This window comes from Cataglyphis hispanica, chromosome 11 (genome assembly GCF_021464435.1).
Source record: "Cataglyphis hispanica isolate Lineage 1 chromosome 11, ULB_Chis1_1.0, whole genome shotgun sequence".
NCBI lineage: Eukaryota > Metazoa > Arthropoda > Insecta > Hymenoptera > Formicidae > Cataglyphis > Cataglyphis hispanica.
The window spans coordinates 2,640,001-2,652,686 of NC_065964.1; the positions used below are offsets into that span (position 1 = coordinate 2,640,001).

General features: G+C 35.2%; 2 protein-coding genes across 11 annotated transcripts in view; both read left to right on the forward strand.

The window, feature by feature from the left end:
- LOC126852724 (uncharacterized protein C05D11.1-like) overlaps positions 1-12,686 on the forward strand; it is a 126,129-nt gene that overhangs the window by 90,956 nt on the left and 22,487 nt on the right. The gene's annotated exons all lie outside the window — the stretch shown is intronic.
- Positions 1-12,686, forward strand: part of LOC126852718 (nuclear receptor coactivator 2-like) — a 121,873-nt gene that overhangs the window by 63,578 nt on the left and 45,609 nt on the right. Inside the window, exon 1 of one of the 10 annotated variants that reach the window (XM_050597792.1) lies at positions 1,847-1,881. The exons of the other annotated variants lie outside the window; for them this stretch is intronic. Within the exon in view, the coding sequence (XP_050453749.1) occupies positions 1,856-1,881 (26 nt within the window). The 5' untranslated portion in view covers positions 1,847-1,855. Of the gene's footprint in view, positions 1-1,846; positions 1,882-12,686 lie in introns of those variants that run through there. 10 annotated transcript variants of the gene reach the window in all.

Here is a 12,686-nt window from a genome sequence, read left to right on the forward strand (position 1 = left end):
GTGTGTGTGTGTGTGTGTGTGTGTGTGTGTGTGTGTGTGTGTGTGTGTGTGTGTGTGTGTGTGTGTAAAAGCAGCTATTATAATGTTGAGAAACTAATCCTTTTTTTACCGAGGATAAAAGGAAATATCGGCACTACATTAATTTATGTATATAGTGTGTGTAATATGTTAAAGTGATTTTTTAAATTTAGAAAAGCTAGTAAATTTTTGATGATTTTAAATTTTAATTAACTTTGTGCATGGAACTATATATATATATATATATTTCATTTTTAAGCTTATAATAATTGTTTTTTTTTTAAAAAGTACATAATTATTTATAATATATTTTTTTAATTCAATTATTTGTTTTTGTTTTTTTTTACATCAATTGATACATTTCATTATTTTGTACATAAAAATATTATGATAGAATTATCGAAAATTAAATATTTTACGAGATATTTAATATTTTATATTAAAATATGTCAAATTAAGATATAAAATAACTCGAAAAATATTTGATAAAAAAATATTTTATTATAGTATTTTGAAAAGATTTTAAGGACTATAAAAATATGCGAAAAAAATTAGTTTCCATTAAAAAAAAATTGACATTGAAAACGTTCGCCGAATTAGAAATAAATAATACTGTTATATTTACCCCTCCCCTCGCCCCCCAAACATAACAATTTTTATTTCAAATTTTCTTTTAAAAAATGCGTTGTTTTCAAGATATTTAAATATCTTAATTAAAGAAACTCCTCTTGTATATATATATATTATTATTATTATTTCGTCATAAAAGATCTCAAATTACATCAGCCTAGTTATGTCAGATTATATTTATAATGCATTATTAAATGAAAACAGATACGCGTGATAAGTGAACGTTCCTTAATCGTCTATTCCCCGGTAATTCCTAGAATTATGATAAAGGAGCGTCGATGTATATAGCGGGTATCTCGATAATATTTCAAGAGCTCCAACCGGAACGTTATCGTTCCGCTGGTCTCGGGATGGGTGTCCCTGCGCGCAACTCGACCATTCCAGGGTCCTTGGGGCACCTTGGGCGCCCAGCTTGGGGGGCCGTCCAATCGGCGCGCAGGCCCTTTTTTCGTCGACGAAAATGATCGATCCGCACCACGTCCCGACGACCGTCGATTACGTAACCGTAGCCGTCGTGCCCTACAAGCGCGAGCCTAAACCATCGGCGGTCGCTCTTCCCCTCCGTGTCTCGTGGACATCTCTCTCTCTCTCTCTCTCTCTCTCGCTCTCTCTCTCGTTCACCCTTCTTGCACCGCTCGCGGGGATCATCCTCCCTCCTCCCCGCCCTTTCGTGACGCAAAGACGCGGGTTACGTCATCGCGGCGAGGTGCGCGACGCGTCTTGCCCGTTGGCATGGTAACGCTATGCGCGCGCGTCTTTCTCTCTCCCCCCCCACTCTCTCTCTACCTTTCCCTTTCCAATCTTCGCCGCGCGTCATGTTCCGCGCGTCCCGTCGTGTTTACCATTAGCATATTTCGTTTATATCAGCCATGCTCGAGCTACGGGTATTAAATATCATTCTGCGAATTCCACCTCCCGTTTCATCTTCATCGCGCTTGGCAGGCACGCTTCCTTCCGTCAACGACGAGAGGGGGAGGGGAGGGGAGTTTAAGGGCCCCGCGATGCCACCTTGCAGCCTGATATCTACATAGCGGCAAAACAAACGAAGCTCCCGCTCGGCGATTTTTTTTCGGGGGGGGAGGGGAGGGGAGGAGGGATCGGACGTGGAATCCTGATGAGATTATTACGGTTCTTATTGTTAGAGTAAAGTGCGATGAGAAAGCGCGGGACGAGACGTGGAGGATAAAAGAAGTCAATTCGAAGGGGGATGAGAATGAACAACGTTTCTGAGAGGTATTTATGTGTACGTATATATATATATATAGTTTATCTCTTGCGGCGCGTTAGTTTTCAGCGTGCTCGCGAGAACTCGCTTCAAGTGCAGCTCGAGATGCATTTGTCACCGAGGACCTGTTGATTTAACCCCTTTCACCCGCCGAGAGTTTGACGCCAAGTTGAGTAGCGTCCGATTAAATTTGTCAACGTGTCTTCGGTTACAATTCCTCCCCCTCCTCCGAGAGAATGAAATGTGTCAAAGGAATTTATTTTTGGCGCGAAGTCTGCGAATATCAAGTATGTCAGCTTCTGTTTATGATTTAAAAATTAAATAATAATTTTACATTATAATTACATTATTATTATATAATATTTTTAATTAATTATTATGCATATGTATATCAAATTTAATTATTTAAAAATATAAAAAGAGTATATGTTACATAGATCTCCTTTTTTCTGAGAGGAGGAGGAGGAGGCAGAAATTTTAACTATGATTTTTATTTTAAACATAAAAATCTAATATATAATAATAATAAAATGAAATAAATAGAAAGTAATATGTTTAAAAGTTACATTAAAAATATTATTATTTTCAACTATATAAAAAGATTTAGATGAGCATAAATATTTGAAAAATTAATTTAATAAATAAATAATCTACATAAAACAATTAGTGGATAATAATTAAAATTTATCGCATTTTTTATAATATAATTATTGTTTAGATGATAATTATATTATGCAAAATAGTATACAATAATACATAAGAATCCTGCATGTGTCTGGCAGAATGTTTGTTATCACTTTTTGCGTCAAAATCAGATTTGATCTAATAAAATATTTTCTTTCGCAATTTTTTCATAAACTATGGGGGAGGGGGAGTATCATTTTATTGTGTATCTTGAAATCAATTTTGTGAGACAAAAATAACCGAAGAGTGCGGTATCGCCGTCATTGAAATCCCCGCTTGATTGATCGTGACGTATGAACACATGTTTCTGCTATATTCTGCTTTCAATTTCACCGGAGAGACACGTCTTTCCGATAGCTCCGGATACGTGATTTATCATCGTCATCTCGCCTGCAAGCCAGCAGATATTGAATACCAAAATTTATTTTCGTCGAAAAGCACTTCTTATGCATTCTAGGGAGGAAATTTCTAGAATTTTTCAAGAGTACATTTTCAATTTAGGTCGAATTTTCCTTCTTTGAGCGACAGTATAAATTCTAAATAAAGAATTTTTCGAATTTTCGGACAATTTTTGTATGAATGTGTGGGACAGAGAATATCTTATGTCATCACTAGCGAGCTTATTTAATATCTAAAAAATTAATTTAATTTGTCATCTCCAGGAAAAATGGCACTGACATTAAATACAAATGCAGTAAAAGTTTTCTCTAAGATAAGCGAAATTCAGACAAAATGTCTCTTCAATACTCGATGCAGCAACCTTATATATAGCATCTTTAATTAACATATGTATAAATCTCATTTATATCGCAATTTAAAAGTCTTAAAATCAGATAAATTGTGAATTAAATAAAATTAAGATTGATCTTTGATTAAGACACACGCTTGAAAAAAAAAGTCCATGCAGCCGCAGAAAGGAGGAACAAAAAAAAAAAAAAAATCACTTCAAGCGTAGTTTCGTATTCCGGAATTATTTTGTCGGGGATTAAATCCGTTGCGTAATCGCCGTTGAATTTTATTGGTGGACGAGTTTCCTCAATGCGATGGGTATCCGAATTGAAGGGAGGGTTCCGAACTGAATCCCTAATAAAAGGGCAAAAAAAGAGGACGGTGCGAAGGACGATCGTTTAAGCTGACCAGATTTTTAAGTTGCGAAAGTAGGGATAGCAGTATCTCAATCCGATACACTCTTCCCTCTTTAATAAAAGAAGACAAAGTATTTTTATAGAAATACTGAAAGAGAAGCCAAAGTTACCGCGTGTATTTTGTTCGATTAAAAAAAGATATTTTTATTTTTTTTTTTTTTATACTTCGATTATTATTATTAAAAATATTGCATTTTATTCCGCTCTAGATAATTTCGAGATTTAATTTAGATAATTTCTGCCGACACTTTGCGTCGAGAATCTTAACTTAAAATTTAAGATAGTTATTCTTGGAATAGCTTGGAGCTCTTTTTTGGGGGAGGGGAAAATTTGAGTGGGTGGCGTGATATATTGAACACGTATTCTCACCACGCATCTTAGCACTGAATGTGCTTATTCCAATTCTCATCTCACGTTGACATTGACCGCGATCTTCGCGTTAAGCAAACAAAACTTAGATCAGGCCGCGCGTTCGTTACGTTTAAGTGCTGAATGTACGGCAAGTATACGAGGCAGTATTTTTCAATGCTTACACGATCTTTACATTTTTTTATTTTTCGAACGAAAAAAACATCTTCAATTTTAGCTAAAAGAAAGACCATTATTTTTTTCCAAATACAAAATTACAAAAGCTCTTAAGCTCGTATGCATTTTAATAAAAATTTTTTTTTGCAAACAGAAAATTAATAACAATCGAAAATAGATAGAGAATTTTTTTCTTTTCACTGTTTTTATTTTTAATTCTCTGAAAATACAGCGAATAATAGAAAAATTCGAATTTTGAGATATTAGATATTAAACAGGATATCTATCTACTCCCTGGAAAACGTGGAGTTCTCGGGAATTTTTTTTTTTTTACTCGCAAAAATCCGAAAATTTCCATGGAATTTTATTGGGACTCGGAGAGTTTCTTTAAAAAAGCTTCTATTTGATAATTTTGCTCTTATATTGTGAACAATTGGTGAGCTAAATAAATTATGTGTTTAAAATATATATTTATGTTTGTTTTTAAAAATATATATTTATGGATTTGTTTATATTGTAAATTTACTTGTTTATATTATATATTTATGTGTTTGTTTAATATTCAATATACAATGTTCTGATAAAATTTTGAACACGCAGCACATACTCTTTATTGTGATTTTTTAGTGGCAAAGAAATGAATATTTTATGTGCAAGTGAAAAATGCTTATTTTACGAAAGTTATTTAATTTTTTACAAATGTAGCACTTGAAACTTGAGAGGCTTTCCGCTTTCCTTTCGAAATGAAAAACATTAGAAAATGCATATAATAAAAAAAAAACTTATTTTATTAATTGCACTAAAAATTCTTCAAAATATTTTCTTTATTCTGGAATTTTGAACAAAAGTACCTGGAAAATCAGGGAATTTTTTTGTACAAAATTTGAGTAGACATCCTATTAGAGAATCCATTGTTTACAATATTAGTTTCATATAAATAACGGTAAAATTCATGAAGAACAAAGACGATAACGAAACCGGTACGTGACTTGAAAAATGTTGTATTAGACGATACAAGATTAAATTGCATACAGAGAAATGCAATTGAAATAGTATTTCGTGTAATTCGCGTTACGCAAGCTGCTCGTCGTTACGCAATCGGGAACGACAGGGGCGGGGGCGGGGGGGGAGGCGAAGCTTTTAAAATTCCTTATAAAAATGCGGGTCGCTCCCCGTTCGGGTCGCTATCTTTATTCCTTGCTGTAAACATTGCGCAAGCACTGCTATCACGCAATTGCAATAAATAAAGCTAAGAATAGCGTTGATATTTGCGTCGTCGCTCCTCGGAGCTTTGCATCGCGCGATTACTGGACTTTCTATTTCTCCGATGAATCCATGAATCAACGCGCCTTTCGCGAACGCGAAGGCCGAGGAAAAAAATGCGCGGCATTTTAGGGATTACCTTCCCTCGCTCCCCTCCTCCTCCTCCTCCTCCTCCTCCTCCTCCTCCTCCTCCTCGCTGATAAAGGAGGGCACGCGAGTGTGAACCTGAACTCACGATAGAGGAAGACTGGATTGGCGAAAGGTGTATATACGGAGTGCCTCGGACATACCGGGGGGGCCGGCAATCGCGGATTCTCCTACGAACCGCTAATAGATATTTTGTAGGGAAAAAAGTTGCTCTTAAATTGTGTGTGAATTGGAGAATGATTTATTAATAAGATTTTTATAGATTTTATAGAAATGTTAGAGTATTGATAAGAAGGTAGAAAAGCGATAAGAAATCTTCGAAAAATCCTTAAATTTATAATTCATGTTTCAAACTAAAATTAAAAAGTAGCTACACTAAATATTCAAATAAAAATATAAATATTTAAAAATAAAAATGTAAATATATATATATAAAAAAAAATATTTACGAATAGAATAATCACATAAATGCAAAGAAAAATGAAAGAAACTTTTTGTTATCTCGGGGGGCAAAAAAAGAATCGACCAAGGATCAATCGAAGATCCCGCGTTTGAAATGACAGGTGGATGGTTCTCCTCGGGACACCGTGTATACCGCAAGCGGAGGGAACTCTGGTCGATGGCCGTGGCTGCGCTCGCGCGTCCGCAGAACAGTTTACAGCTGCATAGCCAGACCGGGGAAGTGTGTTACTACTCGAGCGTAACCGAGAGACCTCGACCAATTTAAATGCGCGATCACCTACGAATCGCCACTGACTGACTGCGATTCGCGAAGTCGATTAACGCTTAACTTTAATCGCCCCATTTCCACCCCAGATTGACACGTCGATTTCGAGAGTACGTAATTTTGCGGCTTTTGCGGAGTCACTCGATAAACAAGTAACGGTATACTGCATTGCTGGGATCAATCGCCCTTTAATTGTTTAGAAACCAGTTTTTTTTTTTTTTTTTTAATAAATTGCATCGTGTGTCCGATTGAAGTTTCATGGATGTATTCATACTTCGTATTAAAATATCTTTTTTAAACATCAGATCTCTATTTCGTAGTAAAAGTGAAAGAGTATTTCAAGGTGATAGAACGTAAGGTTACATCAAAAGAGCATTGCCGCTTTTTCAAGCATATCAAGCAATAAATGGAAAAAGAATGCTCGAGTATAAAAATTTTGTAATCAAAAATTAAGAATTAAATGCTACAAAGTTTTTTGTTCGTAAATGAAATTATGGAAAAGATCTTCCTTTTTAATGGAAATTTTTTCTTATCCAGAGAAATCTTTTTTATACATATGTATTTTTCTTCTCCCTTCTTTATAAATTTAATGTATACAATTTTGCAGCTTTTGAAGAATTTTTAATATTTTTGAAATTCATTTTAATATCTTTATTTTATACATATTTTTAATTATTTTACGTTTTCACAAAAATCTCATGAAATTTTATCACGATAATCTTGTCAGACGCGAACGACGGAATGATTTTTTTAATGAAATGCCTGTCTATATCTCATTTGTCATTTTCGACAGATGATCACGTGTCTCGTGATTGTCTGATGTCAAACTGCGCGAATATTCTCAGTCGTATCATCGCGATTGATACGTGATATCTCGCCGTGTTTGCTCGTCGCGAGAACAGGTGTTCTCGTCCGTGAAAGCCGCGAGTCTCGCTATGACGAGACTCGTGGATTTTTATATAAGGTGTCTTAAAAGCATTGCCACTTTATCAATTACTGTGCAATTTTTTTTCTCTCCAAATATTTTTTAATTCTTAATTATACGTAATACAAGTATTATTAATGTTTTGCGTGATTTAGGATTTTCGATTTAGGACATTTTAGCTATTGTATTGACATTGAATCGCAAATAAGTGCAGTAATAAATTAATACTCTGGCATTAAAATTTGTAAAAAATGGAGTCGATCAGTTTGGCTTCTAAGAGACTCGTAAAGGTATAACGACAGCAATATTAATAAATAGTTAAGTGGCACGTAAACTATATTATTATGCATATGAAATCCATATAGAATCAATAGAAAATTATGGCAATAAACTGCAATTGAACGTTACTCACATGTTGAAATTAATGTGGGCGATAATTAAATTAAGCTTGAATACTATGTATAATATTCTCATACAATTCACGATCGAATGGTTAATAAAAGCAGCACAATAATTCGCCAGAAAACAAATGCACCGAATAAACTTTTGCGACCCGAGATTCGCAAATCTCATGATAAAAAAATAGGACGACGAATATATCTTTAATACGTCATAATATAATCCCCTCTACTCTTAATTAGCTCTAAGTACGATCGTTTGACGTCAATTTTTTATTTGACTAATATAAAGATCATTGATCACACACGAGATAAGGATCGAATAGCCGCATTAAACGCGCGACTATAATATGTGTGCCGATATTAAAGGACCCGTTTTGCGACGATGATCGAAGTTAATTAAAGCTGCTAAATTAAAAAGAAAAAAATAATTAAATTTTATTGTATAAAATTTAATTATTTTTTTCTTTTTAATTGCGTTTTTAAGTGCGTCTTTTCTTTTTAAATGCTTTTTTTTTTAATTTTGATCGAATTTTTGATAAAGAAAGAACGACACCGGGCATACTTTATGCGCGAGTCGTACTTACGGTCGTCATTTCGGTTATCGATATTAATTTCGTGTTCGGGTGGGTGTTACGTCTTTATTGCGCAGTTCATCGCTCGTCTCCTTCTTTTCTCTCTCTCTCTCTCTCTCTTTTTTCTCCAGAGATTACAGCGACGACGTCGTTGCACTCCGCCGCTGGAAAATACTTAAATCGGTCGGATGCCGGCCACTTGTTATTCATGTCTCTTATTTATTCCGACGAGACGATGAAATTAAAATTTCCACAATTCCTCGACGGACAAAATGCGCGCGTATAAAATATTATTAAAAATAAAACAGCATTCGCGAGAGACGTTAGAAGAGCGCGTAAATGTCGGTTAAGCTGTTTCTTTCGAGAATTTATATTTTTAGGTTCTTTTTACGTTTCTTTACAGAACGTCTATTCCCTGGAAAAATATGGAATTCTCAGGAAATTTTTTTTTGTTTTTGAAATCAGGGAACTTTTATGGAATTTTATTGGGACTCGGAAAATTAAAAAAAAATTCTTTCTTTAATATGCTCCTATACTGTAAAGTGTAAGCGATCCACAATCCGCTGTTATGCCAAATTATGTGAATTATGTGTTTAAAATATAATATAATAAATAAATAATCAATAATAAATAAATAAAAAAAAAATAAATAATCAATAACAGATAAAAAATAAAAAGGTATTATAAATATATAAATATTATTATTTCTGTTTACATATTCAATGTCTTAACAAAACATTGAATATGCATTATATATTTTTTTTGCCTTAACTTTTAGTGATAAAAAATGAAAATGATATGCAAGTTAAAAATTGTTATCTTAACGGAAGCTAAATATTCAGTTTTTTTCTTTTTTTTCTTTCTAGTACATCTGTAAATCTCGCACTTGAAACTTAAGTGGCTTCGTGTTTTTTCTTCGTATGAGTGAAAATGATTAGAAAACGCCTACAATAAAAAAAATTTATTTTAGGAAAATGCACCAAGAAATCTTGAACATAATTCTCTTTACCTGGAATCTTGAACAAAAATACCTGGAAGATCAGGGAATTTTTTTACAAGATTTGGATAGAGCAAAAATTATTACTGCAAAAATAAATCTTTTACTTTCTCTGTATGTGCTCGTTATGTATCGTACGATTAACGGATAAGCTATTGATAAAGGACCGGGTGAGAGGGAGGAGGGGAAGACCCCGGGGAAGGGGTCGGCTGTCCAGAGTGATCAAGGTAAGAATAAAATGCAAATCGCGTGTGAAGAATCTCCTGGAATTAACCTTCGATTACGCTTTTTTTTTTATGCCAGTATACAATTTATCGATCAGATACTCCAATGAAGCTTGCTTTACTTGTACAAGGATGTATTTTTATATCACTCTGTAACACACTTTTAATCTTCTACTAATTAGTATGAAAATTGCAGGTTGCAAATTAGTGTTTTGATTTATTACGCATACTTCCATAAAATTTTATACAAACATATAATAACAGGAAAATGCGAATATTATTTTTATAAGTGACTTGGAAATGAGCGATCGGTTCTGCCTTACTCGGTTAGCATTACTAATGCGATACTTATTTAAATCATGTAATATCATTAGATTTTCTTTTTTATTTTATTTTATTTTTATTTTATTTTATTTTATTATTGTATTCTTTTCTAACTTGTTACTATATATATATATATATATATATATATATATATATATATATATATATATGTCTGTCTTTTTTCTTATTTATTTTCTCAGCATCTAATTCTGAGCTTTTGTGACGTTGTGAAATTGTAATTACATTTTCTTTCTTTTTGTATTAAAGGATCCTCTTTCCCGTTTATAAATAAATAAATAATATCGGTATTTATTGAAATGATGTCAGTTTTTGCGAAATGATGTTTACATTATGACGACATATTAACGATATATATTGACACTTTTACAAACATATAAATATATTGTGTCCTCGATATATAATATACATATACAAACTTACATCTCGATAAAATCGATGTCAACTATTTTTCATTTTCTGTATAAACTCCGCGTAGAAGGATACAGTACGAGTCACCTTCAAAAAAACACCGTCTCGCATCGCGCGCGGGATACAATACATACGGGGGGGAGGGGGGGGGCGATCCCCGACGCGATCATTCATCATTTCCAGTCTTCCGCGGGAACATTCATCATTCTCATTTTTCGCGCAAACGTTTCATTTACATATCTACTATCTCCATCGCGAGCGTGATCAATAGTACTCGTCAAACATTCGTAAATATCGTCGCGGGTACGGATATCTTTCTCGCGACGGGTGGAGGAGTGGAGAGGGGGAGGGGAGGGAGGGAGACAAACCCTGGTCGCGTCGCGAAGACGTTTAAACGTCTCGAGATGGAGATTAGCGTTCCCGCGCGCGATGCAACGAGTGGCGAAGGAGGAGGTGGTGAGAGGAGGATGGAGGGAGGAGGAGGGACAGGCCAGGCAGCGCAAGCGACGAGCAGCAACGCGCACGTCCGCGTTGCCGTCCGCGATCGCCCTGGCCCACTGACCTATATTACACGCGGGGTGTACAGGTCCCGCATATACGAGTCTCGACCCACAAGCGATACTCGGCCGCGCCAAGTCGGAGCGGGCCGCGTACGATCGGATGGTCGGTCGGTAGGTGCCTACCTGCCTCTCGTCAAACGCGCGAAGTCGACGTGACGCCGGGCGCGCTCGTTCCCGGGGCTCGTGCGTGTATCTGCGTGTGCATTGTCGGGAGATCGGAAGATCCTCCGCGAGGAAGATCGGCAGGATGACGACGCTTGCCGGCGCGGCAGCGCCGAGACACCGAGTGCCAAGTACGTTCGATTTCGAGATTTAAGCGCGGTTGTCATTTTTTTTTTTTCTCTCTTTGATCGATCTCTTGTTAGAAATATAAGAAATTATCTGAGCGAGAATTTTGCCCTCCCTCCCTCCCTTGTTTCGAAGACGTGAAATGTGCAAGGCGTTTGACGTATGACAGTACGCACGTGCGCGTTATGGGTGTACGTTTGGCGCAACGCGGGTATTTCTGTCAACGCTGCGTCGTCAAAATGTCATGAAGTCGGAATGGAACACAACAGGGGCTTCTTATCCGAACGCATTTGAATGGTATTTGAGCCTAGGAAATTTACTTTCTCTGTGTTTACGTCTTCTATTTCTCTTTACTTAACTATCGCTCCGACCCGACACGGGACTCGGGGAGCAGAATTGATTTCGCGACTGGTGAATGAAGGGGGATAGGAGCTTGGGACACCCTGTACGAGGGATAAAGAGGGTATTGCGCGCGTAACTTCCGCGATCGCATCGATTCGGAGCGCGGGACGGAGTGAGCGGAAGTGTGTCAAGGACGATCGCGAGCGAAGGTATCGAATAGAGCTCGGGCGCTCGTCCCTCCGCGCTTCGTTCGCGCGATTCCTTATTCGCGATTTTTCAGATGCAAAACTTGAAACTGTCACGTAGGCACGCGAGGCTGCTCCGTTGAGGATAATAACGTTCCCATCACAATATGCGTATTTCAAGATCCTACATCCTTTTCGCTGGATACGATTGAACGTCACAATTATTTATCTTTTTCTAGTATCATGCGAGATTGAGATGCACGGTGTAGAAACAAAGCTCTCTTTATTTTTCTTGAAAATAATTTTTATTTGTTAAAGCCAATTGTGTATAGTTTTGGAAAATGTAACTTGTTAAATTTATCTGTATTAATTCTATTTAATTGTTTTATTATTTTTTAAATTATTTTTTAAATATTGTATTATTTTTTAAATAATTATATAATAATAAATTATTTAATAATCATATAGTTAAATTATTTAATAATAAATAAAACAATAATTATTATAATAATTATTCGTGTATATCATATACATGTATATACATATAAGAATTATGGGGAATATTAAAACATAAAAACAACATAGGCTTACGATATAAAAGAACGCGAAAATAATGATTAAAGTAAAACGATTTTGGAATTTACTAAAGAAACTATGCTCAAAAGAATATTCGATGATATTGGAATATCTTTATACAAGGATATAAATTGTGTGTGTATGTGTGTGATGAATAATCTATTTTATCTAATAACTTTTACAATAGCAGAAATGCAGATAAAGCGACTCCAATTTGCGAATAAATTTTTTAATTGCTCCAAATAATAGAATTGATTAAATTTGTAGAGACAAAAAAATCATTTAATGATAATATATGATATATAATATTTTATTGCGTGTGCGTTCTTTTGTTCTTTAATTTATATAAATATGACATGTACATGTAGTCTTTTTTTTTTCTGTACATATACCTAGTGACCGAAAGAATTTATTTATAAAAAATTTAATAGCCTTTTAATCGCTGACCTGGAAATATTAGCCGGCAATTTTTAGCGAGCAATCTTTCTAATTGAATTTA